General features: G+C 40.8%; 1 protein-coding gene across 1 annotated transcript in view; it reads right to left on the bottom strand.

Annotated features, from left to right (window-relative positions):
- Positions 1 to 18,210, bottom strand: part of LOC126473309 (polycomb protein suz12-B) — a 308,357-nt gene extending 290,147 nt beyond the window's left edge. Inside the window, exon 1 of the mRNA XM_050100286.1 lies at positions 18,040 to 18,210. Coding sequence (XP_049956243.1) covers positions 18,040 to 18,139 — 100 coding nt within the window. The 5' untranslated portion in view covers positions 18,140 to 18,210. The remainder of the gene's footprint in view (positions 1 to 18,039) is intronic.
- Positions 18,211 to 27,801: the final 9,591 nt, after the last annotated feature.

The following is a 27,801-nucleotide window of genomic DNA, read 5'->3' as shown; positions in this document are numbered from 1 at the left end:
CGCTAAAATTTAAAGACGTCTCCACAGTCATTCTACTTCCACTTCTGGTGAAACAAATTAATCGGTTAATTCGTTCGAACGTTCTTGGCCTTATTTCAGCTAAGCGGTTCCAATGGTACATTTGTTTTTGTCTGTCTGTCTTTGCGCCATTCTCCTTTTCGAAAATGACATTTTCGTATCGGCGTTATACACACAAAACTTCAGCAAGTTTGCGAAAAATTTCCAGCAAATGGCACGTCCGGGAAGTACTTGCGCAAGATGTTTGGAAGTGTTTCCACTAATACACGGACGCGACTTCTCCAAGTTGACGAAACTTGGCGAAGTCGACTTGTTGGGAGTGTTTCATCATCAAAGAACTTGCAGACGTATTTTCTGCAAGAGAGCTGTGGAAATTTACTTGCTAGTGGACATACGCCTTTAGACATAATCCGCCTATCCTGCTTTACAAAGTGGGCAAGACGCCGTTATTCGCGCTCTATGAGTTGTGGACGTCCAACACCTTGTCGGCTACTCGTAGTTTCGCCGTCGTGCAACCACTCTCTGTAAATGTTCACAGCAGCAACATGTGAACAGCTTCGCTGTTTCTGAGATGTTCTTTCCCAGGCGCCGGACAACACACTACACTTTATTATATTAGCTTTCGTTAGTGGATTTCGCCATTTGTTCTCCATATCGCCGGCCAGAGTGGTCGAGCGGTTCTAGGCGCTACAGTCTGGAACCGCGCGACCGCTACGGTCGCAGGTTCGAATCCTGCCTCGCGCTTGGATGTGTATATGTCCTTAGGTTAGTTAGGTTTAAGTATTTCTAAGTCCCATGGGACTGCTGACCTCAGAAGTTAAGTCCCATAGTGCTCAGAGCCATTTCCCCATATCGACGCTAGAACGATCCCCCCATTCGTCCCCGATAATATACACTGACAGAAATACAAATCGCAACACCAAGATGGTGTGTTGCGACATAAAAGAAAGTTGGTAGGCTTGTTTCTACATCTGAAAGACTACGTCTGTCAAATTTCACGCCAGTAGCTGAAGAGTGGCGCTAGTAGCAAATCAGGTATGCTTTAAATACACACTGTAAGGCCGGTATTACACTATCAAATTTCTTTGTCAAAGATTTGATCAAAGATGTGATCCAATATTCCGTCCAATATATTTGACAAAGATCTTTGACGTAGCGCTAGAAGGGGTATTACACTGTCATCAAATTTTTCGTCAAAGTTCAAGATGGCTGACAACTTGTTATTAACCGCAGCAGTTCTACGTACTCCAATTGCATTGTGTGCACTTGCGGAAAAGAAGTGGGGGGGAAAAAATGGAACCATACATACGAGGTTGACAGTCTTAAAAGTCCTGGGGTTACAACTTGATAATAAATTCAGTTGGGAGGAGCACACCACAGAACTGCAGAAAGGCCTTAACAAATCTGTATTTGCAATTCGAGTGTTAGCAGACATAGGCAACATAAAAATGAAAAAGCTTGCATACTTTCATTCCATGATGTCATATGGGATAATATTTTGGGGGTAAATCTTGAAGTCAAAAGTTTTCAAGGTCCAAAAGCGTGGAATACGTATTATTTGTGGAGTAAATTCACGGACCTCCTGCAGAAACCTCTTCAGAGAACTGGGTATACTAACTACTGCCTCTCAGTATATTTACTTCTTAATGAAATTTGTCGTAAATAATATATCTCTTTTTCCAACAAACAACTCAGTTCATACATACAATACCAGGAACAAAAATGATCTGCACAAGGACTTAAAAGCAGTTACTTTAGTTCAAAAAGGGGTCCACTACTCAGGAACACTCATCTTCAATAATTTGCCAGCAAACATAAAAAAAATTAGTTAGAAATAAAGATCAGTTTAAAAGGAGCCTGAAAGACTTACTACTGGCCAACTCCTTCTACTCCATTGGCGAAATTTTTAATAGAAACAAATGATGTATTTATTCATACTATTAGTATTGTTATTTCAGCTTAAAAAAAATCGACATGTTCCACATCCACGAGGATCTCCTCAGCACGGATCTATCGAACGACAAAACTAATCTAATCTGGGTGAAGCCGTGGGTTTTACGATGACACGATAAAAGCATTCAACAAAACTTGTTACGTGAGCTTACAGTGGAAGACGTCAAGTCGTACATCAATTACTTAAGAATGGATGAGCATACATTTCTGTATGTGATCAATGAAGTGTTTCCTCATATCACAAAGCACAATATTCACTTAAGAACTGCTACATCTTCAGAAGACAGGCTCACTATAACACTCCGATTCCTTGCTACAGGAGAGGGTTATGTTAGGTTGGGTTAGGTTAGGCTAGGTCGCCAATCTTCTTAATCTATTTTTGTATTCAGGGTGCCTCACGTTGTAAAGCGCCTCATCAGCTTCAGACATCTCTATTAATTTTGTAGTTGTCGGCACACACCAATTGTATTTACCGGCAATGGTTATAAAAACACTCCAGACGACAGAACGCTGCAGCGATGCTAGCGCTCCATGTGATAACATGTCACATTGCAGTGAACAGAAGACAAGCGGTTTCTTTGATCAAATATACAGCGAGGCCCTAGATTTGATCAAATATTGGACGACATTTGACAAAGTCCCTATTACACTATCAAATATCTTTGACAAAGATATTGGACAAAGAAATTTGATAGTGTAATGCCGGCCTAAGGGTCGTTAGCGTTATTTACTTTCGAGATTGGACGTAGTGAGTAGACGTCAGTCAAGAATGCCTCTCAAGACGCCGTTATCAACAGATCATTGAGTTTGAACGAGGTAATGTAATGGGGCTATTAGACGCTGCGTGTTACTTCTGCGATGCTGCATATAGACTTGGCAGGAATGTAGCCACTGTACACGATTCCTGGCAGCGGTGGTCACGAGAACGCACGGTCGCATTAAGACCGATCTCCGGACGGCCACATGGCACTACAGAGAGGGAAGACCATCGTGATAGTAGTCTGGCTCTGGCGCATCGTGCTGCATCTGTAGCAGCTATTTGAGCGGCAGCAGGCAAGACAGTGACACGACGAGCTGTTACAAATCGGCTACTTCAAGGACAGATCCGCGCCTGTTGCCCTGTAGCGTGCATTACACTGACCCCAAACCACCGCCATTCGCGACTTCAGTGGTGTCAAGGGAGAGCTCATTGGAGAGCAGGGTGGATATCTGTTATGTTTTTTGATGAAAACTAGTTCTGCCTTGGTGCGAGTTATGGCCATGTGTTGGTTAGGAGGGGGGCAGCTGAGGGCCTGCAACCAACCTGTCTGCGCACTTGGACACCCTGGACCTACACCTGGAGTTATGATCTGGGGTGCGATTTCGTATGACAGCAGGAGCACTCTCCTGCTCATCCTATGCACCGTAGCTGCAGCTCTGTATATCAGTCTGGTGATTCGACTTATTGTCCTGTCATTCACGAACAGTATTCAAAAAATGGTTCAAATGGCTCTAAGCACTATGGGGCTTAACATCTGAGGTCATCAGTTCCCTGGAACTTAGAACTACTTAAACGTAACTAACCTAAGGGCATAACACACATCCACGCCCAAGGCAGGATTCGAACCTGTGACCGTATCGGTCGCGCGGTTCCAGACTGTAGCGCCTAGAACCGCTCGGCCACTGCGGCCGGCTAAATATGTTCCCTAGTCAAATGTATTTCCGAAATTTCATGACTGTACATTAATTATTTCTTGGTGTTGCGACTTTTTTTCCCGTCTGTGTACTTTCCTTACAGCATCACTTGGGCACAAAGCCAGCAAGAGGCACTGAATCTCGCGGTGGACAGTGGTCACAATGTTTCGCTTATCAGTGTATCTCAGTCCATCATTGTAAGCGCAGAAGTTACCTGTCGTCAGCTGGTAACCACAAAGGGAATGGTGGTTTGCTGTTTTCCACCACCACAAGTCAGAAGGAGAACATTTCAAAAACGTCCAAACACCGGTTATAAAAGATTTATTATTCTTGAAGATATAATGTACTCTCTATTACGTCGCAGAGCTCTGACCACTCGCTATGTTTAATCGATCTTCATGGATGCCGAATAACACTGGAGTTTCTTAAAAAGTTCAAGAAAAAATTCTCCGTTTATCTGTGAAACGTATCTCTCTTTTTTCATTTATTTCATTATGTATTATTTATTTCAGAAACGGAATTTTAAACCGAAAAGAGTGCGGAATGTTTTTCAACACTTTCACTACGTTATTCCAAAAAACTTAGCAACGGATGTAACAAACGCATGCGGTTTGTTCCAACTTGTGGACCTCTTGTGTTAAGAGCAATGGTCTCAACGTTAAGTTCTGAAAAAACATTGCAGTTTTTTTTCATATTACAGACACGTCGGCAGAAGACGTGAACGAAGATGCTTCTCACTGATGGTGGAATTTTACTGGAACTCCGCTGAACAAAATGCGTTGACGTTTAGGCTTAACATTTGTGTTTTTAATACAGCCACCTTTCCACTTGGCAGTCAAGCACTGCAGCAGCAGCAGGAGAAGCAGCAACGACGAAGAGCAAGTCAGAAATGAAGACCAAATACTGAGACACAGCAGACAATAAAACGCGCTATTTTTTACTTGGACACCAGTATTAATAAGACCAGTGGAAAAACGCGCCTATAGGAGCACAAAAGTAGAATATTCTCCTGTTTAATTAAAAGACAGACTGAAAAGTGGAGGTACCAGTTGCCTCGCTCTACCTTTCTCAGCACCTTTAAAAATTGTGGTGTTGTTGTTGTGTTCAGTCCTGAGTCTGGTTTGATGCAGCTCTCCATGCTACTCTATCCTGTGCAAGCTTCTTCATCTCCCAGTACCTACTGCAGCCTACATCCTTCTGAATCTGTTTACTGTATTCATCTCTTGGTCTCCCTCTACGATTTTTTACCCTCCACGCTGCCCTCCAATACTAAATTGGTGATCCCCTGAAGCCTCAGAATACGCCCTACCAACCGATTCCTTCTTGTAGTCAAGTTGTGCCACAAATTTCTCTTCTCCCCAACTATTCGATACCTCCTCATTAGTTATGTGATCTACCCATCTAATCTTCAGCATTCTTCTGTAGCACTACATTTCGAAAGCAATGTCTAAACTATTTATCGTGCACGTTTCACTTTCATACATGGCTACCCTCCATACAAATACTTTCAGCAACGACTTCCTGACACTTAAATCTATACTCAATGTTAACCAATTTCTCTTCTTCAGAAACGCTTTCCTTGCCACTGCCAGTCTACATTTCATATCCTCAAAAAATTGTGTTATGGGAGCATATTTGCGCATTTTTTTGACATGCAACTCACCTCACACTTCCACAAGCTTCCCTAACCAACTCTCTCACGTCCACTAGTCCATCGTTGTAAGACGCTCATACTCATCCACTCCCAGTTACCCACTCTCTCACCCAACTCATAGTCATTATCACTTTGTGTCTCTCTAATTCTCGCTGTCTCCCGTCTCACAGCCAGTCTCCTTCGTTCTGTCGTACAACTATTATCTCCTCTCATTGTCATTGCCTCCCTCTTGCTCTCCTTCACTGCTACTATCTCATTCATTCCTTCCCACTGCTGCTGGTTCTTCAAACTGTCACTACCTCTCGCTTCCTCGTTATCTTTGACACTGTCTTTCATTATCACTGGCTCTGACCCACTTCCACTTTCTCCTTCTGTTTATTCCTCCCCCACTGGCATTGTCTCCTTCACTCTTTCCCTAGCACTGTTCTGTCGCTATGTTCCACTGTCCACGCTCTTGCTATACCACAACCACTGTTTATATATCTTCCACTATTTATTAGTTTTCAGTCTCTTTCCCATTGCCCCTGTCGCCACTGTCTCCTCCTCTCAGCAGAAAAAAGCGCGAATACGTTCGCCTGCTAAAATTGTTGGGAAAATTTTTAAAGGTCAGACGAAGATAGAATGAGGAAGCTGGTAACCCACTTTACAGGTAGGCTCTTTTAAACAGCAGCATATTCGACTTTTTACGCACCGATTGGAGCATTTTTCGCTGGTTCCCTTCTTTTCCCTGATAGTAGGGCATGTCACTCATATAAAAAGAATTTTATGCATCACTAATATTTTGATAGTTTACTTGTGTGAAAGTGAAATAACGCGAAACTAATTTTATACCTCAGATCGGGTTTTATGTGCACAAGAGATTTTGTATGTGCTGAACTCTTCTGACGGTAACCGAGACATTTTACAGCAAATTTCTTCGTGTTTCGTCGGTTTACGAACTACATTTCCGCCACATACCGTATTTTACATGCGTGTTTTACGTGTACACCTAAGTTACTGACTTCTGTATCTCGGAAAAGGATAAAGTTATGAGGAAAATTTTCAAGCTTGTTCGAGATCGGGATATTAGGTAAATATGACAAAAATTTTTAGCCATTTACTGTGTATAGCCGTCTTGGAACCCGCGACTCGGTTTTGATTCCCAAAAACCGAGTTTTTCTGGTGTTTCTCGATAACGGACGAAGGTTTTTGAAAACAGGGAGACGGCTGCTCTAGATAAATGCCTAAAGAATATAACGTTAGAATTTGAGAAATTTGCTGCGCTTACTTATATCTGCGTTGCTGATTGCGAAAAAGAGTAAAACATTTTTTCCCGAGTTTTTCATGAACCGCCCCTGAACTAAATGGTGCCTCCAACAAGCCCCTTAAGGCGCACCGTACACCATACCTCAAGCACAAACAACCAACCTATTTGCTTCATTTGACTAAGCTAGAGGGAGTGTGTAATATTCAAATTTAGTACAGTTACTGTAAAGTGATCCTTTTGTTGGACATACAAATGGTCCCTGGCCAAAGAGCTATCCAAATCACTCGACTATCTTTGTATCACCAACACAACCCGAGGCATGGGCCCCGATTTATTACGTGCGGCGTTTTGGAGCATATTGGTAGCGCAAGCCGTCGCATGCGTACCGATACCAGGTACGACGATCCTTACATCGCAACGAAAAACTTATCGAGGAAAACAAATAAAAAGAACTCAATCGCAAAGCTTATGTCAAAAATAAATATTGCGAAGTTTAACTGTACAGCTTCTTATCGAAAGAAAACAGATAAGAACTAATGGACGGGGGAGCGGCTACGACAGAGTAAATGTGAGTTATAACGGGCCACGAGAATTTGCTCAACTGTTTTTCTTTTGTCGCGCAGCAGTTTGATAGGTGGACAAAAAACGCAGTGCTTCCAGCCCAGCAACTCTCAAAACAGTGAAATAATTGTGAATTTTTCTACTTTCTTGTCAAGTAAAATGGACTGGTGGGTGGGTAAGACGAAACCAAATCAACACCGTGAATTATAAGCTAAAAACAACAAATCAAAATATTACACATAAGTACAGCGAGTATCTGAGAGCTACTCAAGTGAAATACAAACAGTTCTATTTCCAACATGCGTCGATTCCATTACCCACTGTTGTATTTGTAACTATTCTACGCGATCATTCGCACATCTGACAAAAATCCTTTCTTGCTTGTTTGTTTGCGACATGCTACAATACAATATTTTTAATACTACGCGTATGTAATTATATATATATATATATATATATATATATATATAGTGTGTGTGTGTGTGTGTGTCATCGCCTGATGCTGATGATGATAAGGGGGAGGGTGAAACCTGAAACCTGGTGCTACTCCTCGCAAACAGCACCAACGGGGCCGCCAACTTTATGGCCGCACAATCAACAGTATCACATGCCCTCACTTCATGAGAGACTGAGGAGAACCTTGGTATTTAAACCAGGACATTGGCGCAAAGCCTGGTGACCAGGAACTTTACGCCACTACCTCTTCTCCCCATGCCGAGCACCTACGGAAGAGAGAAATTTTTCACCAACAGGATTCGAACCGGCTGACTGACAGTCAAGATGGTGTACTCATTATTGAAACAAAGCAGTAGGCTCTGCCAGAAATATCCACTCTTAGACAATGTATCTAATAGTGTATTTTAATACGACAGTGTGCCAATCAGGCAATTTGGAACACTTGAAAATGGCACTTTGAAGCCGAAATTATGATTGTGTAAGTGTAAATGTAAGACTGTAAATAAACAAGTCTAATGACGGTACCGACTTTAAAGAAGGAACTTCAGGTGTGTCCCAGAGAAGTGTGCTGGCGTTCTTACTATTCAAATATAATATAACATTAATAGAAGGCTCAGACTTTTCACAGATTACACACCTGTGATAAATTACTATCTGAAAAAAGCTGCACAAATATCCAATCAAATCAGGCAGATATTGAAAAACTTTTCAAATTTGTGCAAACATGGCAACTTGCTTAAAGTTATCCGATATATAAAGTTCTACACTTCACAACTGGAATCAGTCAACTCAAACAAATACTTGCGTGTAACAGTCTGTGGGGGCATGAAATGGAATACTCAGGCACGCTCGTTCGAAGGTAAAGCAGGCAGCAGACTTAGGTGCATTGACAGGATATTGGGAAAATGTATTCTGCGAAGGATATTGCGCTCCTCTGACCCCCTCCTGGAATACTGCTATAGTTTGTGGGGCGCATACCAAATAGGACTAACAGGAGATATTTAACGTATACAAAGAAGTGCTGTAACAATGGTCACTGGTTTCTTTGACTCGCGGAAGATGATCACGGAAATGCTGAAGAACCGAAATTGACAGTAGCTTGAAGATTCAAGAAAACCATCCCGTCACAAGTTTACAAAGTTTCAAAAAGCAAGATTAAGTAAGGACCATAGTACAGTCTCCCATGTATCACTGCCGTATGGACTTCGAAGATCAGAGTAATTACAGCAGCCTTCCTTCCTGCGTCTCATACAGGAACTGAACGCGAGAAAAAAAAAAAAAGCTTGTTGCACAATGGTAAGTACACTGTGCCACGTACTTCACAGTGATTTTCAGAGTATGGATGTAGATCAGTGGTACCCAGCCTGTGGGTAATTACCCCTTAGGGGTAAAATGAAATCGTGTGAGGGTTAAAAACCAAACGATACGATTCTGTTTCAGTCACGAAACGATTTTCAAAAGATCATTAATATCACATTTTGTAAGACTAATATTGATTATATATGTTATCAATATATACTTTTTCTCAATTAATAGCATTAATGCAGTGGTGGTTGCAGTTTCCTCACACTGTCCACCCAATACACACACGTGCTGCGCTGTGTCCAGCACATCGTTGATGATAAAGTGAGACATATACGTAAAAAATGCTAAGTTTCTCAATAAAGTGTCTTCTCTAAGTTGAGGATCGTACCTGCAGTTGTCCAGAAATTGCTTATTTACTCCCTTCAGAACAGATCAATGAATTAACTGACAGCACCAATTACATAAGTGCTATTGTAGTGTTGCACACACTATTATTATTATTATTATTATTATTATTATTATTACTGTTCCTATTACTATTAGTGGCTGTCGTCAGACACAAAGCATTAACAGCTTGAAGTCTTCAGCTTTCAGCTAGTTCAGAAGTAAGGAGTGCAGCAGTCAAGTGATTTACGAACAGTGTACACATTTTAAAATGGTTGATTTTAAATGGGGTTGTAGTGTGCAGGTCAAGCAAGTGTCGCGATGGAGATGACTAATGCAGGGGAAGTATGATTTATAACAAATGCCTATCCTCACTGTGGATAGTTAGCTTTCTTATCTGAGGAGGAGTTGTGGGCAGCACTTGCAACACACCTCGAATTCCTTCGGCATTCACACACACACACACACACACACACACACACACACACACACACAAAATATCATTCATCTTTCATCATTTTAAAAATAAATGTGTTCCAAGAAAAGTCAGTCAGGTGCTATAGTTGGTGATAACTAGGGGGGGAAGAGGGACAGCCGGTAGGGTCGAGGGTACTATCTAATTTGTAATTGGACTCAGGCGTAATGGTTTACGAAAAGGTTGGGAACCAATGATGCAGATAGTCATGACGTGACGGCGGTCCGCAATCAGTGAGCTTATGTGAGACAGAAGGGCAACAGATCAAGACTGCAATTGTTTTCCTTACCATTTGTCCGCGAAATCGTCAAACCTCTGTTGGTATGAGGGTGGAAGAACAAATTGCATCCGAAGTTTAGACCTTATCCTCAGATAATTGCTGCTTACAGGTCTATGAAGAATTTGCTTTGCTGGTGCCATCCGTGATCCCGGAGATGACGATCTGAGAGTAGATTCTGACTTCGTTTGGTAAGATAGCACTTGTGACTTGCCTTTGCATCTTTCCCTCAGAAACATAAGAAAAGGGTGTCTACAGCAAATGAGAATCCTTTTGCAACCATGGGGACAATTATCAGAATTATAAAATTATCTGTGACAGTGTAGTAGGTTGTCGAAAGATATGGGATTCGAGTAGCCCATCTCTTCTACCTGTCATCTCCATCCAAACATGATGGGATGGCCAAATGGAAACAGCGCGGCAAACTAGGGCTCTACGTGGATTTTCGCCTTGTCTGAGCAACCCAGTGAAACCCGGATTCTTTAAACAATCGAACTCACATGTATAAAACAGCTTGAAACATCTGATTACTTTACAAATGAGTTAATGTGTTAAATATTTGACGCGTCCATAAGCGAGAAAAAGTTTGAAATTATGCTCAGGGTTTGCTGGAAGACTCTTATTATGAAACGCTGGATGAATACAGTGTGGGTAACTTGTGGTCTATTTTAAGCAAAAGCAAGTTTCCCAAGCAACTCAATGATTATGAAATCTTATCTCCTGAACTACGTTTCGTACACTGAAATAATTTTGCAGGTACTTTCAGAGGTATACGTCAATACTGTCTGCAAAAAGTGTATTGCGAATAGAGTTGGCTGTGAAGAAGTACTGAATGAAAACGTCAAGCCTGATGCTGGATTTTTTTTACTGTCCGAAAAGTGAAAATTTTGTAAGCGGGCGGGGAGGGGGAAAATGGTCGTCAGCGAGAGTAAGTTTCGTAAAGGTGTGAAATTAGGTGCAAAAATTTGTGCAAGTCTGTAAGTGGTCTAATTGTCAAATAATGGATGAATATGGTCTAGAAAATTTGCACACCGTCAGTTCCGTAGCCTCAAGACAAACACGCAGCTTCTAAATTTAATACTTGTATTAGTGTGCTAAACTTTTAACATAAGATTATGCCTCTCAATGGGTAGATGACAGTATTTAAAACTTTTAAACACTATCAATAATTACGCAAAATGTTGAAAATGAAATATCTGTTGCCCCTGGAAACCGTTAGCTAGGCAATCCCAACTGTTACCGGATTCCGGGATAGTCACTTAGGTGCTTTAACAAGTGAACCATTTGCGAACGACTGTCAGCTGCCATCGTACGTTTTTTTCATGCAATTCGTACTCCCACACACTTTATGCAGGATACCGCAAGACTGGCCCTACCCAAAATATAACCTTAGTTCCTGGTCTGAGACATGAGCATACACATTCTATCGACTGAGTCAACATCAGCGTCCACTCGGCGAAGCAGGCGAAGTTTCGACTGAAAATTAACAACCGACTTATTACACGAACTATCTCAGGCAGATTGCAAAAAGATACTGCAAAGGCGGCATCCGTGTGAAAGTAATCAACATCGCACTTCAATGTTGTGTTATCTCAAGTGTTCATGTTAACTAACTCTTTGATAAAATGTTCAGAATACCGCACTTTTTCGACACCTCTGTTGAAAGTAATGTCCACCTCCGTAGCTGAATGGTTAGTGTAGATGGCTGCCATGCGGAGTGGTTTCGGTTCCCGGTACTGTCAGAGATTTCACCTTGAATGGAGTACTAGTACGGCGCCACTGAGGTCCATGATACCAACTGAGGAGCTACTAGGCTGAGAAGCACCGGCTCAAAGGTCTTGAAAGCCGGCGAAACAGCCCATACAGCGGCCTGCCGACCACAAGACCCTCCCTCCACAGTGCACACCACACCCACACGACGCCGCAAGGCAGAAGTTGATACGGCGGCTGCTAGACATCCCTTGGGCCTTCAAGGCCTGAACGAGCAGCTCGTTGAAGCTAATAACTGGGGTAATGATGAAAGAACACCTACTTTAGTTATGACAGACTACGATTTTCTTTAGACAACAGACTTCGTGGATCTGAAATTTTTGCTCCAAAGGTGCACAAATGCACTTCTTGAAATAATTTCGCCGAGCCTGTAAAAATTGCAAATGTCAATTACTGTTTAGGCACCCCTCGATGACCAAACATACTTGTCAAACTTCACGTGGAGGGTAAAAATCCTAGAGGGGGACCAAGAGATATTCACACTACACAGATTCAGAAGGATGTAGGTTGCAGTAGGTACTGGGAGATGAAGAAGCTTGCACAGGATACAGTAGCATGGAGAGCTGCATCAAACCAGTCTCTGGACTGAAGACCACAACAACAACAACACGTGTTTGGCACATTATCTGCCAGTGTGTTGCTTTATTTGGCATGTTTGTCAAATATAGTGTTTGACGCGAATGATAATTTTTGTTTGACGACAGATTTAATAAACGACTTTGTCAAATAATAGTAAGTTGCTTATCGGACTTCAAACATGTCAGGTCACAAATGTTTATGTTTCACCACGCTCTCTGAAGCGAGGAAGATTCAGTATATGTGTAGTGTTAGTTTTCACAACCATGAACACCCAAGATCGGAGGACTATACAGTGAGTACAGTAGTAAAAGATCACAGGAAGGCGTAAAGAAAACAGAAACCAATGTTCTATGCAAGACGTACAAAGAGTGCAACAAGTGCCTTAATACTTTATTTCTTGATTCGTTTGTTTCCATAATGATGTCACTCAGGGTTCAAGGTGCGATACACACCACAAACTTTGAATTTTCGACATCTGCTCCGGTCGCCAGATACCTCGAAAATTTAGATAACCGTCGAGAAAATTGAACAGAATTTGGCACAACTGTCTTCCGCAATGTAAAGGTGAAGTAATTCTGAGGGGTTCTTAAAAGTTTGCCTGTCCATTCAGAGAAGGTGTTTTTAACCATCGGATTCTGAATGTAATATTTCCTTTAGCAGATTTTCATGGATACATTTCTCTCGATTTCAACCATTCCCTGACCAGCATCTCCTCTTATTTTCCTTTTATACACAGTGCTAAAGTTAATGGAAGACATGCTTTCTGTCTGCACAGGTAGCTATGCCCACTGGCCTCAAAATACTTCGTGAACCGATATGCACAGCCTCGAAACTGGGGGAAGTTTGAAAACTTGGTTGTTACATCGGCGCTCTCATTTGACAAATCCAGAGCTACGTTCAGCAAATTTGACGATCCAGTTTGATCGTTAACATTTCGATACCTAACAGGCCAGTGAGTGGTAAGCAGAACTTAACCCAGGTCTTGTGTGCTGTAGGCAGAGACCACAGCGACCCAGTCTTTTTTCCCACTGATTAATGGGAGTTTAATGGCTACGGAGGGCGGCTCCATTGTTCTCAACTTCGGCAGTATGCCTCAGTTCCAGTCTACGAACAGTCTGAGTATCGTACGGTAAACAGTCTGTGATCTGATCAAACTGCATAAAGAAATTACTAGACAAAAGGGCTTAAGTAACGTGTTATCAATGTGGGGCATTTTTGGCGGAAGCAGGAAAGATGTTTATAGTGACATTTTCACATTTACGGCTGTCTCTGAATTCCAAGCCATTATCAGCCTGCGTTTCTGCTTCCGCAATAAGTAAAAGCAATACATGTAACCCCCTCTAACACATCCCTCTCAAATGCACGCCGGTAATAGACACTTGCCTATGCTGCCGAGCATGCTAAATGCGGCATGTAAAAATAATGGAAAAATACGACAAATAAAAAAGTTCAGGTGCTTAGGAGAGAGGAAGCTGCCAGATGTACATGCAATATACAAAGCATAGAATAATTATCTGTGAAAAATTTTGTTTCCAGGAGATAAAAAGCACTTGTGTGTCAAAAATATCACAAGCTCGCTGTATGGGTCAATGAAGGTTCTGACGTCAGTGACGGTCACAGACGGTCTTCAAACTGTATTTTTGTGGGAGGAGCCCAAGTGTTTGATGTACGAGACACCGACAGGCACACCTGCTTGCCCGTTTGCTCGAAACTGCAGCCATTATCATGAAACACCCGGTTGTTTTGAATCTTAGCCAATTTATTAAATATCAAAGAGGTGGGAAATGATTTGCAACAGGATTTCACGTGGCACCATCTTTGCATGCGACTCCAAATAAGAAACAACGAGGAACGGTGTTTCTGAAATAATCCATTCCACTTAAAACGTGTACACAGAATACTCAAGGAAGTGGTTAAAAAAGTAGTTCTTTCGTTCCTTTCCTGCAAAAATATAGGGTAAAGAAATTAGTCGGGGTATATTTTCAGGAAAAAGATTACACGAGAAGATAGTAAAGAACAGAGCGCTTCGTGGAGTTTTTACAACTAATAATTAGAAGGCATGTAGGGAACAATTATCAACCGAAAATGACATTTTTTGAGTGTTGGCGCGTGACGTTTAACGCTATTGATAAAAAAATGAGGGTAGCAAGCAGGAGACGCGTGTACCATAACTGAAGGTGTGGTCACAAACGACGCAATTTATCTACGCTTTCCTACTTATTCTGGTAAAGAATCTAACCAGTTCTAAATAGTGAAACTAGTAATTACGTTTCTTAGTTAACGATGTGGAGTTTCAATGTACATTTTGATTCAAAATGTAACCGCAGCCCTGTCAGTAAACGCAAAACAAGGTTTAACAACCGTAAGTACGAGAGCTAGAAAATAATTTACAAACTAATAACACGTGATAGCTACCCGCTTTACAGTTACCATTACAGATTAGATTCAGTTTTCGTTCCACGGGCCCAAAAATGAGAATTCTCGTTGGTGTGGAACAAATGAGAAAACATAAAATAAAAAACACAACATTTGAATGTAATACTCACTACCCTGATCATTTGTCAGGAGATTGTCAAAATATGTGAATACATTAAACTGGAACTGGTACTATTTACAGAATTAACACACTGTCAGAATGAAACATGCTTAGGCATTTTTCATAAATTTATCATGCACAAAATACCTAATCTTGACTGTTGCGACCAAGTGCTGTCAAAACTGAAATCTAACATACATTTTTACTTAAGCTGGGCTAACAGTCCTTGTTAAGATATTCATCATCAATAGATTAGGAGTTGCCTATCAAGAAGTCGTTCAAATTCTGTTTAAACAGTGCTTTATCTGAAACCAAGTTTTTAATGGTGATGAGAAACAGACTGCAAGAGAATCGTCTGTAGGAAAAGAAAACGGCAGTGTTACACAGGAAGACCACTTGGAAACGCAATGCTCTTTGTGTAGAACGCTAACGACAGAATTTCACATCGTACGGCAAACAACGGCATGCGTTAAGGCATCATCCAAGCATTCATGGGATTAATTCGGATTTTCAATAAAGAAACATTTATACTGGAGGAAGACCTAGAGCAGATGGATACAATACGAGGGAAGTTCTCAGATACACCACGGTCTTCCACTGACAAGCTACATTACGCTGCGGTTCTGTTTGCTGAAAGTACTGACAGCTTTCTATGAATATCGTATATGAAAATTGTGTGGGCCAGTCTTCAAATTTCTCATATGTTTGTTGGTACAATAACGAAACGACATGTAACGCTGTCAATGTGTACCGTTGCTCGAGACAATGCCCTGGAACGAAGTGCTGCGCGGCAGTTGATTCCCGCCGTAGCGCACGAGCGTCCCCAGTGGTTCGGTATCAGCACTTTGTCATTGACCTCCTGCAAAGCGCGCGCGCGGGCTCCCCTCAACGAAGTGTCCCCCACTGCCAACAGGTGGCACCACTAACACATTCCATTCCCTCCACTACTATTTGAACGTCTCCACAAAAGCTACCTCATGCACACCAAAATACATTGTCAATTTGGTAATATTTCGGAATAACGCGTGAATGGGTGTATTGCTCATAATTATACACCATAAAAAATCATGAAATCGTACGTCTCTTCCCGCTGCACGATCAGTGTGAAGAACCCATATCAATATGTGATTAAGCCACCCACAGTTGATCCTTCGTGTTCAAACAGGAGATGATGATTGGGTTCAATCACACTCACTGTGTGAAGCCTGTATCCAACTGTTACGACGCTACAGGCAAAACCCCTCTGATCCTTACACGAAGGACCCAAACATCCATAATGACAAACAGATACGAACCATAATCCCTACAAATAAAATCAGAACAGATGTTTTCACTATGTCTGCAATTTTGATATTACGATGAACGAGCTGTTGATGTGACAATTTTATTTAAAATAACCCTCTCTCAAAAATCTTTTCCATCTGTTTTGATATTCTGTCAGCTAAGTTACTATTTACACACACAGACAGAGAACCATAAATTTACATACGCTTTGTCGTCGTACGTCATTAATATCTGACAGCAGCTCAAATTCCTTTGAAAACAGCTACCACACTTAGAATATGTACATGCACACTTCAGGCAATATTCCAGGTATTGTTCTAAAAACTGCACGGAATTTCGATTAAATCGAAGTTGCTTAGTAAGACTGGTTGAAAACTCGCTCGTAAAAATTGTGAAGAGACCTATACTGGTAAAGATGTCACTATAAACAAGGTTTCAACATAACACTGTAATCACGGCGTCCAAAACATACATCCATATTATCTGATTAATGATGTACGACTCCACTGTCTTAACCAAAATAAAAACCTGTAGGTAGATTCAGTACGCCATTTGGCTATATTTTAAATATTTAAAAATATTCATCCACGCCAAGAATTTTTAACATTTCGCACAAAACGACTGTCCTAAAGGAACCAAAACCAAACGTTACCCACGGCTGCGTTTTGAAAAGCTGAACTACACTATCATTTTTAAATTTTCAGGGACAGGATATATTTAGGTTGGTCCATTTTGTCAAAGTTTTGAATATAATACAGTATATTTTTTTACACTACTTCCCAAAATTGTTAACGCTGTAGTTAAATGCCAGAACAAAAACAACCACAAAACATTACACCGTACATACAAGTGCAAACTCCGTTACTATCACGCATTAATGGCATGAACACACGAACATAATACTTGAATATTGTTTGGATATTAAAAAGGCTGTTCTAAAGATATTTTACTTAAGGGACAGGGCAGTTCACATCCACACACACGATAATGTTTGTTAAACTGTTGACACAGATCACACCTTGTGATACATAAATATGGCACCCCAGAACGAAATAAGAACTGGAGAAACTGAATGCGGAACAAAATCAAAAACGAAGCAGGTGTTATTGACATGTTGTCATCAGTTTTAGGTATAACGTCCGAGACTAAGAGCTAAAGCACACAAAGAAGAAATGATTACGAAATGTAAACATCTATGTCATGTGCGATAACCAATTCGGAAATAAACAGAAACATTCACACGACATGAAAGACATGTCATACCTTTCTGACAGTATATTAGTTTCTTTTTCCAACTAAAACTGGAAAAATCTACCACAAGCATACATCATGCAGAGAAGCTTTCACACTTCCACTGCAACTAAGTTGGCGAAACAATTTACGAAGTGTACTCTTTCGTGAATATTGTACAATATCTTCATTCGCTCCCAAATGCTTAACAGCTCTGCTCTCCTCGAGATAAAAAATGCACAGAAAGAAAGAACAAACGACATTTTTCTGTAACTACAAACTGCAATACGTACTATGTAGGTTCAAAATGCGACACTTAAACGATATGTCGACGTTGTTTTTCAAACACACTGGCGATTTTGCGTGTCTGCTGTTCAGAACAGATGAGATCTTCATCCTATCACCAAAACGCACTGATGTTTAATCGCTATTCATCACATAAAATAATAACGGTTACATTTAAAACAGTAATATAATTGCTGTTTAGCTTTTTTATAACATTGTTAAGCAGTATTTCAATAGACGTTTATACAGCAAGAACGCATTTGAAACGAAGCCAAATTGGCCTGTACGATAACCTGCCATGGTATGTTTATGCACGATCTAACATTCAGAAGTGAACAGCACTGGCACTTACTTTCAAAGGCTTGAAGAAATAACTCGTGATCCGCTTGTATCTGATCCATTCTCGGGTTCTTAGATATATCAGTGTCTTTCTCACGTTTTTTGGGAGGCATTTTCAGTTTGATTAACGCACTTGCACGAAAAAAACAACCTCCAAACCCGCGAAGCACTTGCAACCGGTCACTCACCACTATTTACATATTACCAATGCAACCAGCAGCTCCCTGGTTCCAACGGCGTAACAGGAAGAGCAGAGTCTGTTGGCAACACTGCCAAGGACCTCCAATCGAAGATAAACCCAACGCTCTGCAGTGCCCCTTCATTTTATCTTTGACTTCGCTGCCAGCGCCACTGCGGCCATGACAGTAACGAAAGCAAGGTGGCGGTAGGGAGCGTAGAATTTAAAATAACGATATCTCACAGAAACGTAATTCGGGTTGTATTTCTCGTAAGACAAACTAAAATAATAACTCTGTCAAATAATTTAAAAAACAAGCATATGCTGCAAGCAATTTTTTACGCCGCCTACATTTTCTTTTGTGACCGTAGTGCTTTATACTTCTCATTTCAACAAAATAAAATAAATTAAAAATTTACTGTGAGTGTGGGTATAAAGAACTGATGCTAGAATATTAAAAATGAGTCATGGAGAACAGTGTACAGATATTCATGTCTGGTGTGCGTAGTACGCTTAAGAGGTAAAAAGAGCACTAAAGATTAGCGGTAAGTTACATAATACCCTTTCTGTGTCAACATCCAGATTGCTGAGATTAAAACAGAGTTGAATGTAAGTTATTACGGCGAATTCATTGAAACGCAATATCCACAAGAAAAGTATTTATCTCGCAAGGGTATCTGTCGGTCGAAAATGTTCGAACCGCGAAACTATTCACGAATATTAAACGGAATAAGAGAGAAACAACGAACGGTGGATGGAGTTGGTTTAAAAGCTTGTGTGAGTAGATGAATTCATTCATCCCTAATATCTTAGGTTTCAGTGGGTTCACCGGAGTATCGTACAAGACAATTTTACTGAAATACGGAAGTTTTGAGTTGTAGCGGCATTTGGGTTGATCTACCGTGGCTGCCCATGTTCGGTTGTCAATTATATTAGACAGCTCACAAACGTTTTTGATAGTGACAGCTAAAATAGCGCAAGAGGGGCTTTGACATATGGTGACTATAGATAAAAGGAATCTACCGCATAGGCTACTGTGTAGGACTTGCTGGAACAAAAATGCAGCAGTTTTGCTGCTTTTGTAAGGATCTTCAGGCGTTTTCTTAGAGAGGAAAAAGAGTATGAAAACTGGACTTCGCGCAATGTGTTACTTTATACGAGTAGCTGCATAACACGTTTGGAAAATTACTTATGCTAACGGCCAGGTTAGGAACTGTGTAACTGGCGAGACTTCTCCACTCTTGTGTAGTGTTCACTAAGTATACAGCGGCGCGCCTTGAGACTCAAGCAAACAAAAACCTTTACCTTTGAATAGGAGCTGACCACTACCTTCGAACAGAGATGACTATGCTGATGTGAGTATTCTCAATAAAAAGGGGAACAAAGCTTGATGTTATGTTGCTTGTGGAATAAGAGTCAATGAAGTACCAAGAAACTGAAATATTCGAAAGGAAGATTATAAGAAATTGGACCCACAAACAAGTGGTGCTATTAATAAGGAAGACTATTGTGAGGGAAGAGAAAAGTAATGGGACGTACAGAAAACCTTTGGAAATGATATAAGAAGCAGAGTCCAGTATTGCCTATAATAACTATGGTAGTCAAGAGGTCACTAAACGAGATTCACAGAAAAGTCCACTACTTTAGGAATTATGCGAAACAAAATAATTTTAGCCTGTGCAAGACTAACTTTACGCAATACAGCTATATTAATTCCAGTTCTGTAGCTTTTGGATCACGTACTTCGAGTATTTGCGAACTGTATACAAATACGGCGGGCAGAGCAGCGTGGGCATTCCTGGATTAAAGTTCGCGTGTCGAGATACTTGATCAAAAAAATCTTTTTCGTGTGTTCCTAGAACTGCCTACGATTAAGTACAAACAATCAAAAAGTGCCAGCGGAAAGCACTCAACGGGGCTTGACCAGGAATGCGACTGACAGGATTTGGAGCTCCCAAAGTCCAAGCGTTTATTTACAAAAAAAAAAAAAAAAGAATAGTATTTTTAGCGCGGGTCGGGGGAGGCACGTGCCATTCATGTTAGGATAGTTTCAAGGCAGCGACTGGCGCAGAGGGAAGAGTGCAGATCGGTAATCTAAGCGATGTTGGATCGAGTGTCCCTACGCAGAATTTTTTTAATTTTCAGTTGTTACATTACAATGCAAATAAATGGAAATAATATTCAATGTATTGTATGTATTAATATTATAATAAAACGCATGAAAAGAAAAGGCAAAAGAAAATTTGGGATTGCAAATCCAATTTTCTGGAAGGGCTGTAATGTGTACACGAGAACTAACTTGTTAATATTAGAAATTTTTATTATTTTACAGTCGCTGGTTTACACATATTAAGATAGAAACAGTGAAAACAGTAATTGTCTAGGCTTCTTGAACAGGTTATAAACGTCACAAATTTACAATTACAAGATTATTCTAAAGTTTCTATGGCAAAACAACACCGTTCGGCAACAAACCACAAGTAACGCATCAAGTCATCACCTACTGACGAGGATAGTTGGTGGTGTACAATGGAATGGATTTTGATGTAGCCTTCTCGGGATGAGATCTCCTTTTTTCTCGCTTTGAGATAAGGGCAGTTTTGAAGCTTTTTGATCAAATTCTTCAACTGGCCAAAAAAAAAAAAAGGAATTGCTGAATGGCTTGGTTGCACTAACGGAGCGCATTTGGAAAGAATACAATAGCGCGCATGATGGTATCTTTCTTCAACCTGAAAATCTCGTCATATGGCTGGCCACAAGTCAATTAACAGAATATATTTGTTCTCCTGCATGTAGGGCTTCATCACACCAGTCAAAAATTTTTTGTACAAGACTTGTCAAGTTTCTCCCATGTCAACTCACCTAGGCCTCCATGCTCGACCATCACGGATTTCGACGAATTTTTGCGTGAACATTCGCACACGTCCCCGACGAACAATGGTGAAGGTTAACGTTCGTCGAAGTAATACTGGCCGAGATATTGTCACTTCTTCAATCCATGCACAAGCGTGAATTTCTGGCAAAATGGAGCTGTTATATCTCGTCAGTATTTTGCTGAAAGAAATGAAATTTGGCAATATTGTGCACTGTTTGCGATCTCTCGAGGATAATAATGAAAAGAATGTTTCGAGCAATATGCAGCCAGGAAATGATAAACAAAGTCGCCGAAAAAATTTCAAAGTTTGGATTCTTATATCCCAGGGACTAAACACATGACGAGCGTGAAACTTGACAAGTAGTAACCTAACAACACAAGGTACTCAAATATAAAGTTTCTTTTACGTACCACTCCAACTTGAAGATTTTGTTAAAAAAGTCACAAACGCGGTATATTAGACCTGATTTTCAAAAAACTGTGTTCTGTTAAACTTTTCAAAGTCGGCTCATTAAGATATTGTTTTAATGGCCTAAAAGGAGTAATTGATTATCCAACGCTAACAAGGCTAGATAATTTGATCAAAGGTGGGCGCGAAAATCGCGGCATGAAAACATGTAAACTGATTCTTTTATCGCGTAGAGTAAATGCACGCTGAACGTGAAACATAACACGCAGTAGCTCGCTGACACAAGGATGTTGGAATAAAAACTTTCATTCACCTACCATTTTCCAATAATCTACAAATTCGCCGAAAAGATGACGATTTTTGTGAAACGGTGAAGACAGTGTACATTCGACACTTCTTTTACAAATTCCGTTATCTATGAAAGCTTCAAAACCATTCCCATTCGGAACAATGTGTCTTTAGCCCCTGCAGAACAGCAGGTTTAATTTCCAACGTAGGCTAGGAAAGCTACATAAATTGAGACAAATTAGCCAGAAAAGTAGCGCTACAAATAAATTTTTAACTTTGGCTTCTTGTGTCTCGCTGATTGAAGGCATGATAAACGTGAAACTTCGGACACAAAAACTTAGTAACATAAGGTTTTCCCATGTAACATATTATTTCAGTACTGTTTTTAAAATTTTTACAAAATCAGTTCAAACTTGATTTTCGTAAAAATTACAAAAATAGGTCACATTCATTTTGCTTTTAGAAAATCTGTTTTCCGTAACAGATCTCAAACTAATGGCAGTTGGAAAGAGCATGTTTTCAAGAATTCAGAAAATCATGTTCGATTTTCCAGTGTGCAATAACAACACCTGAAAATGGCGGCAAATTCGAGGAAGCGTACCATGCAATAGACTATATTGCGGCAAGCTGTTGTCCGTGTCTCGTTGCGTGTAGTTTTTATCTTTTAATTGACAAGTAATATCTGACTTTATTGGGTACTACTAGTTGCATATATGTATGCTCCTGACATCTGCTGATCTTATAGTGAACCAGCTTTATACACTGAAGAGCCAAAGAAAATGGTACACCTGCCTAATATCGTGTAGGGTCGCCTCCCATGCAAGCGTGCCCGGGTTCGATTCTCGGCTGTGTTGGAGATCTTCTCCGCTAAGGGACTGGATGTTGTGTTGTCCTCATCATCCTTTCATCCTCATCACCGGCCCGCAAGCCGCCCAATATGGCTTCGACTGAAATAAGACTTTCACTTGGCGGCCGAACTTCCCCGAATTGGGGCCTCCCGGCCAACGATGCCATGCGGACCTTTCATTTATCGTGTAGGGTCTCCGAGAACACGTAGAAGTGCCGCAACACGTCGTGGCGTGGACTCGACTAATGTCTGAAGTAGTGCTCGAGAGAACTGACATCGTGAATCCTGCAGGGCTCTCCATAAACCAGTAAGAGTACGAGAGAGTGGAGATCTCTTCTGAACAGCACGTTGCAGGGCATCCCAGATATGCTCAATAATGTCCATGTCTGGGGAGTTTGGTGGCCAGCGGGCAATTTTGGACGTGCGGGGTGTCGCATTGTCTTGCTGGAATTGCCCAAGTCCATCAGAATGCATGGATGCAGGTGACAAGACAGGATGATTACGTATGTGGTCATCTGTCAGAGACGTATCTAGATGCGTCACTCCAACTGCACACGCCCCACACCATTACAGAGTCTCCACCAGCTTGAATAGTCCCCTACTGACATGCAGGATGCATGGATTCATGAGAGTGTCTCCATGACCCTACACGTCCATCCGCTCGACACAATTTGAAACCAGACTCGTCCGACCAGGCAACATGTTTCCAGTCATCAACAGTCCAGTGCCGGTGTTGACGGTCCCATGCGAGGCGTGAAGCTTTGTGTCGTGCAGTCATAAAGGTACACGAGTGGGCCTTCGCCTCCGAAAGACCATATCGACGATGTTTCGTTGAATAGTTCACACGTTGATATTTGTTGATGGCTCAGCATTGATATCTGCAGCAATTTGCGGAAGGGTTGCACTTCTGTCACATTGAACGATTCTCTTCATTCGTCGTTGGTCCCGTTCTTGCAGCATCATTTTCCGGCCGCAGCTATGTCGGAGATCCGATGATTTACCGGATTCCTGATATTCACGGTACACTCGTGCAATGGTCGTACGGGAAAATCCCCACTTTATCGCTATTTCGGAGATTCTGTGTCCTACCGCTCGTGGGCCGACTGCAACACCACGTCCAGATCACTTAAATCTTGATGACATATGACATGCCATTGCAGCAGCAGTAATAGATCTAACAACTGCGCCAGACACTTGTTGTCTTATACAGGCGTTTCAGACCGGAGCCCCGTAGGCTGCCTGTTTACATCTCTCTGTATTTGAATACGCGTGCCTATACCAGTTTCTTTGGCACTTCAGTGTATATATCTGTACAGGGTGTACACGCGGACAAGGGAAAAAATTCCCGGATTTCCCGGTTAAAAATACACCTTCTCCCGGGTGAAAACACACTTTTTCCGTGTTAAGTGACAGTGTATTTTCCCTCGAAACTTCAAAACTTATCAGTTCTTTCAATGGTTATGGTTTTATACACGGACATAGAATTTCCCGGCACTTTAGAAAACGAAACTCAGGGAAAAAGCCTCGTTTTGGAAATATCTTTGATGCGCAGCAACATGTACGCTGCGTATTTTGGTACTCGTATTACGAAAGTATACATTGGAATTCCACAAAACACCGCATGTTACTTTGTAATCATTGAAATCGAGATTGCGATACGCTTTTGTAAGCCTGTCATAGCTCATGTCAGCCGATGAGAGCGGATATCCAGAGCATAGGACACGTGATGTAGTCAGCCAACAGCATAATTGTTAAGTAGCACGAACACACAAACCGGGAACGTTATTAGTTTAAATTAATATACATAGTGTTGCTACAAGAAAAGAAAAGCCTTCACATATAATTTTGGTCTCTAAGGTTAATAAGCTGCAAGAGAAGCTAATCTTTCGCATACAATGTTGATCTTTTCTGCGTATGTTACACTTTAAGATATATCAGACAAATATGCCAGTAAAATTTTTAATAACGACATAAATGTCTGATCTTCAAGGTTCGAAATTATTCTAAATGGCTCGTCATCAAAGAGCTGATTTTTAAATGAGAGTCAAACGCTCTGTGATTTAAGAAATTCATGGTACAGTCTCGAAAGTAGTTCAACTTACGTAAAAGGATATTTACTTTGAAAGTAACGCTTTTCAAACTACCATTCGCAATATTTTCCCGTGACTTGTTGGAAACAGGTTCGTTTCAGCAGTTGCCAGAGAGCGCAGATAATCGGCGACACCGCGCTTGCGCAGCTACAATGACGTAGGAAGCCCGTATGTACGTACGTGTAAATCATTGAAACATCATACATTATGTCATAAAAGGAACAAGACATCAGAGGATACTCCAAGAGCATCGGAATTTCAAAGTGTACATTCGTATGTCCAGATCCCCAACGAAGTAGACCTCGACCTGATATTAAGCTTTTCAGTGTGGTTTTCGGGATGTAAATTTTCCTGGAGCAACAGTAATGTATTATATCATGTTTGGTTCTTTATGACATAATGCCATACGTGCTAGAAGATGAAAACGTGCACCTGAAATGCAGCGAACAGTTGAAACTAGCCAATACTGTGGAATTAACCATTTCGTTTCAAATACATTGACTGCCTCTGCGGAAAATGTTAATAAAAGTCAAATTTCTTTAGCAAACAGACAAAAATAACTTCATTGTTCTGCAAGGCAATTAATGCTTGACTGTCAGAAAGGTGGAAATAAAATAAAATCTGAAACTAATAAAGTATTTTCGCCCTCCTTAATTATGTGAATGTATTTTAATTCACTTGATAGCTCCCGGCCACAGATATCCGTTTTGTTTTCATTTGACGTGAGAGTAAACGAAGGGGAAACAGCAAAATCACTAAATGTAAACGCGGGTCACGTGGAGACTACCCACTATAACTAAGACTGCCTGTCTGCGCATCAGCCCCGGATCTACGATATTTGCTAACCGGATCAATAAATTAAAAAAAACGAATTTTCAAAAATATGTTCATCTTGTAGCGCGCATATCTTCCTGAAAAGTATGAAACATAAAACATATGTATTCGAGGAAATGTAAGACATGTTATTTGGTCTTAAGTGTGCCAAAGTGCAGTGCCACGCCTTTTCATACAGCATTTTTCTGTCTCACGTCACTGTATTTTGCTCTGTGTATTCGAAACGTGTATATTTTGTAATGGATGCCATCAAACTACATTCAGGACAGTGGGAATTGAAATGTCTGTGGTGCCTCTCCTGCTCCCAGTCGGCCGGTTTGACAGCCTACCCCCCTTAAAAAAATCTCTCAATTAATACCGGATGGGATTATTTGTAATAGGGAGAACAAGGAATCTTCAGGAAATTTGCACTCTTTATTGTCTATTAGCTAATAACTTGTTGTTTTGTGTGACATAAAATTAAATATAGGATACATAAAGCAATAAAGACAAGAGACAAGTAAGAAAGTACACATTTCTTCAATCCTTAGCTCCTACCATTTATTTCTCTCTAATCTTGCTACAGCTTTACATGGCGTGCTTTCTTTAATGCGAAAAAATCTATTACCTCAAAGCTCGTCAAACGTTTTGCGACATGAAAAATCGAGATGTCGTTTTCTAATACTGAAAAAGCTGTTAATACAAATAATACCCAAGACTGGTGTGGTTTTTCGATCTGATTACGTCTATTTTGTCACTGTCTGTTAGATAAAACAAAATAGGGCTTTCTAATATTGCAGCAATTTTGTAACACACACCAAATAAACGAGACTGTTTTGGCACAAATGGTCATTTTTATAACACGACAGAATATAATTCACGAAGTACCAATATAAAATGCCTATTAGGCCAACTACAAGCAAAAAGCTTTATGTTAGGAAATAGTGTCATATTTCATTCATAAGCACCAGTTTCTCAAGCATGCGATCCAATAGTAGTATTAAGAATTTTTATACAAATTTGGAATCGTCTTACTCTTCCATAATTTGTGTGATGTCCCCATTTCTTCTCCTTACTCGTTCTAACAAACAATCTTGTCATCACCAGTTCTGTAGCTATTCCTGCCATTGTCAAAATAGGTCCGCCGATTAACTTCACTAAACTTGCCAGAACCACAGGTTTAGATATCGCGCGATTATTCTCCGGTTAGGCGTTTTACATGTTCCTACAACACGTTTTCCGCGTGACTTCCAGAATAGAACTTGAGCGGCTGTTAGCCGGGGACTGTACAACTGGTCCTTACTAGTTTAGCGATCTGGCCTAAAATTTTCTGTCAAAATTTCATTTTCTCGGATACACCGAGAAGATAATACGTAATCTTCCTCGACTGTTATTCCTGTTAATCGTTTATTTCCATTGTGGTAGTCTGATTTTATGGATTTCGCTAGTAATAATAACAACGCTGATCATTCGCAAACCCAGTCAACCACATAATCAGACAGCGATTGGCATCCATTCGTTCGGCTTTACTCTGCCCAGCTCGTACAGCCCCGTCCCCTTTTGTCTGCGGAAAGTCCATTTCTAGATGCGACGAGGATTCTCCTGACAGAGACATCACGTACACTATGTACGCTTTCAAAAATCAACTTATGATTCATTCAGAAATCTATTAAAATGTGTTCAAAAACCAACAGGGATGCGTTTCAAAATCATATGAACGATCGATAGACCAACGTGCGCGGGATGCTAGAAGCTCTGTGAAACAAGTCTTGTTTTTCTCAAGAATATGAATTTGGTACCCCTTTTCCCGGTAGCATCTAGCTGGTTGCTGCGACTGCTTGCACAGCCAACAGCCACATTGCTGTAGCCAGAAACGGGAGAATCTACTACTCAAACGCGACTAAACTGCGCATGCCCACGAGCCCGCTCGTAACTGCTAAAACGAATTTAATGTAAACGGTTGTGACTTCACGCTCATCGGAGGCAATTTGTTGTTGTGAAGCATTGCATAGTCTTCCTAAAGCCTTTGACAGATTTTGCTGTTGGCAGATACTTGCACGAGCGCTGTGTGTCGTATACGGCGCATTTCCTTTAATTTATTTTCGTTTTTTTCTCTCGTTTATGTTTTATTGTTGAAGTATTACTCTGCAGTAGCGGCATCCAGTAATCTCCTTAGTTAGTGTATCGGTACAATCCAGTCAAAATTACAAAACTTTAACAGAAAACTAAAACAATGAAAAAATCCCGAAATTCTAAGAAATTCCCGGGTTTTTAT

The sequence above is a fragment of the Schistocerca serialis genome, chromosome 4, assembly GCF_023864345.2.
Source record: "Schistocerca serialis cubense isolate TAMUIC-IGC-003099 chromosome 4, iqSchSeri2.2, whole genome shotgun sequence".
NCBI lineage: Eukaryota > Metazoa > Arthropoda > Insecta > Orthoptera > Acrididae > Schistocerca > Schistocerca serialis.
Note: the sequence above shows the minus strand (reverse complement) of the source record. Positions and strands in the feature narration are given on the sequence as shown.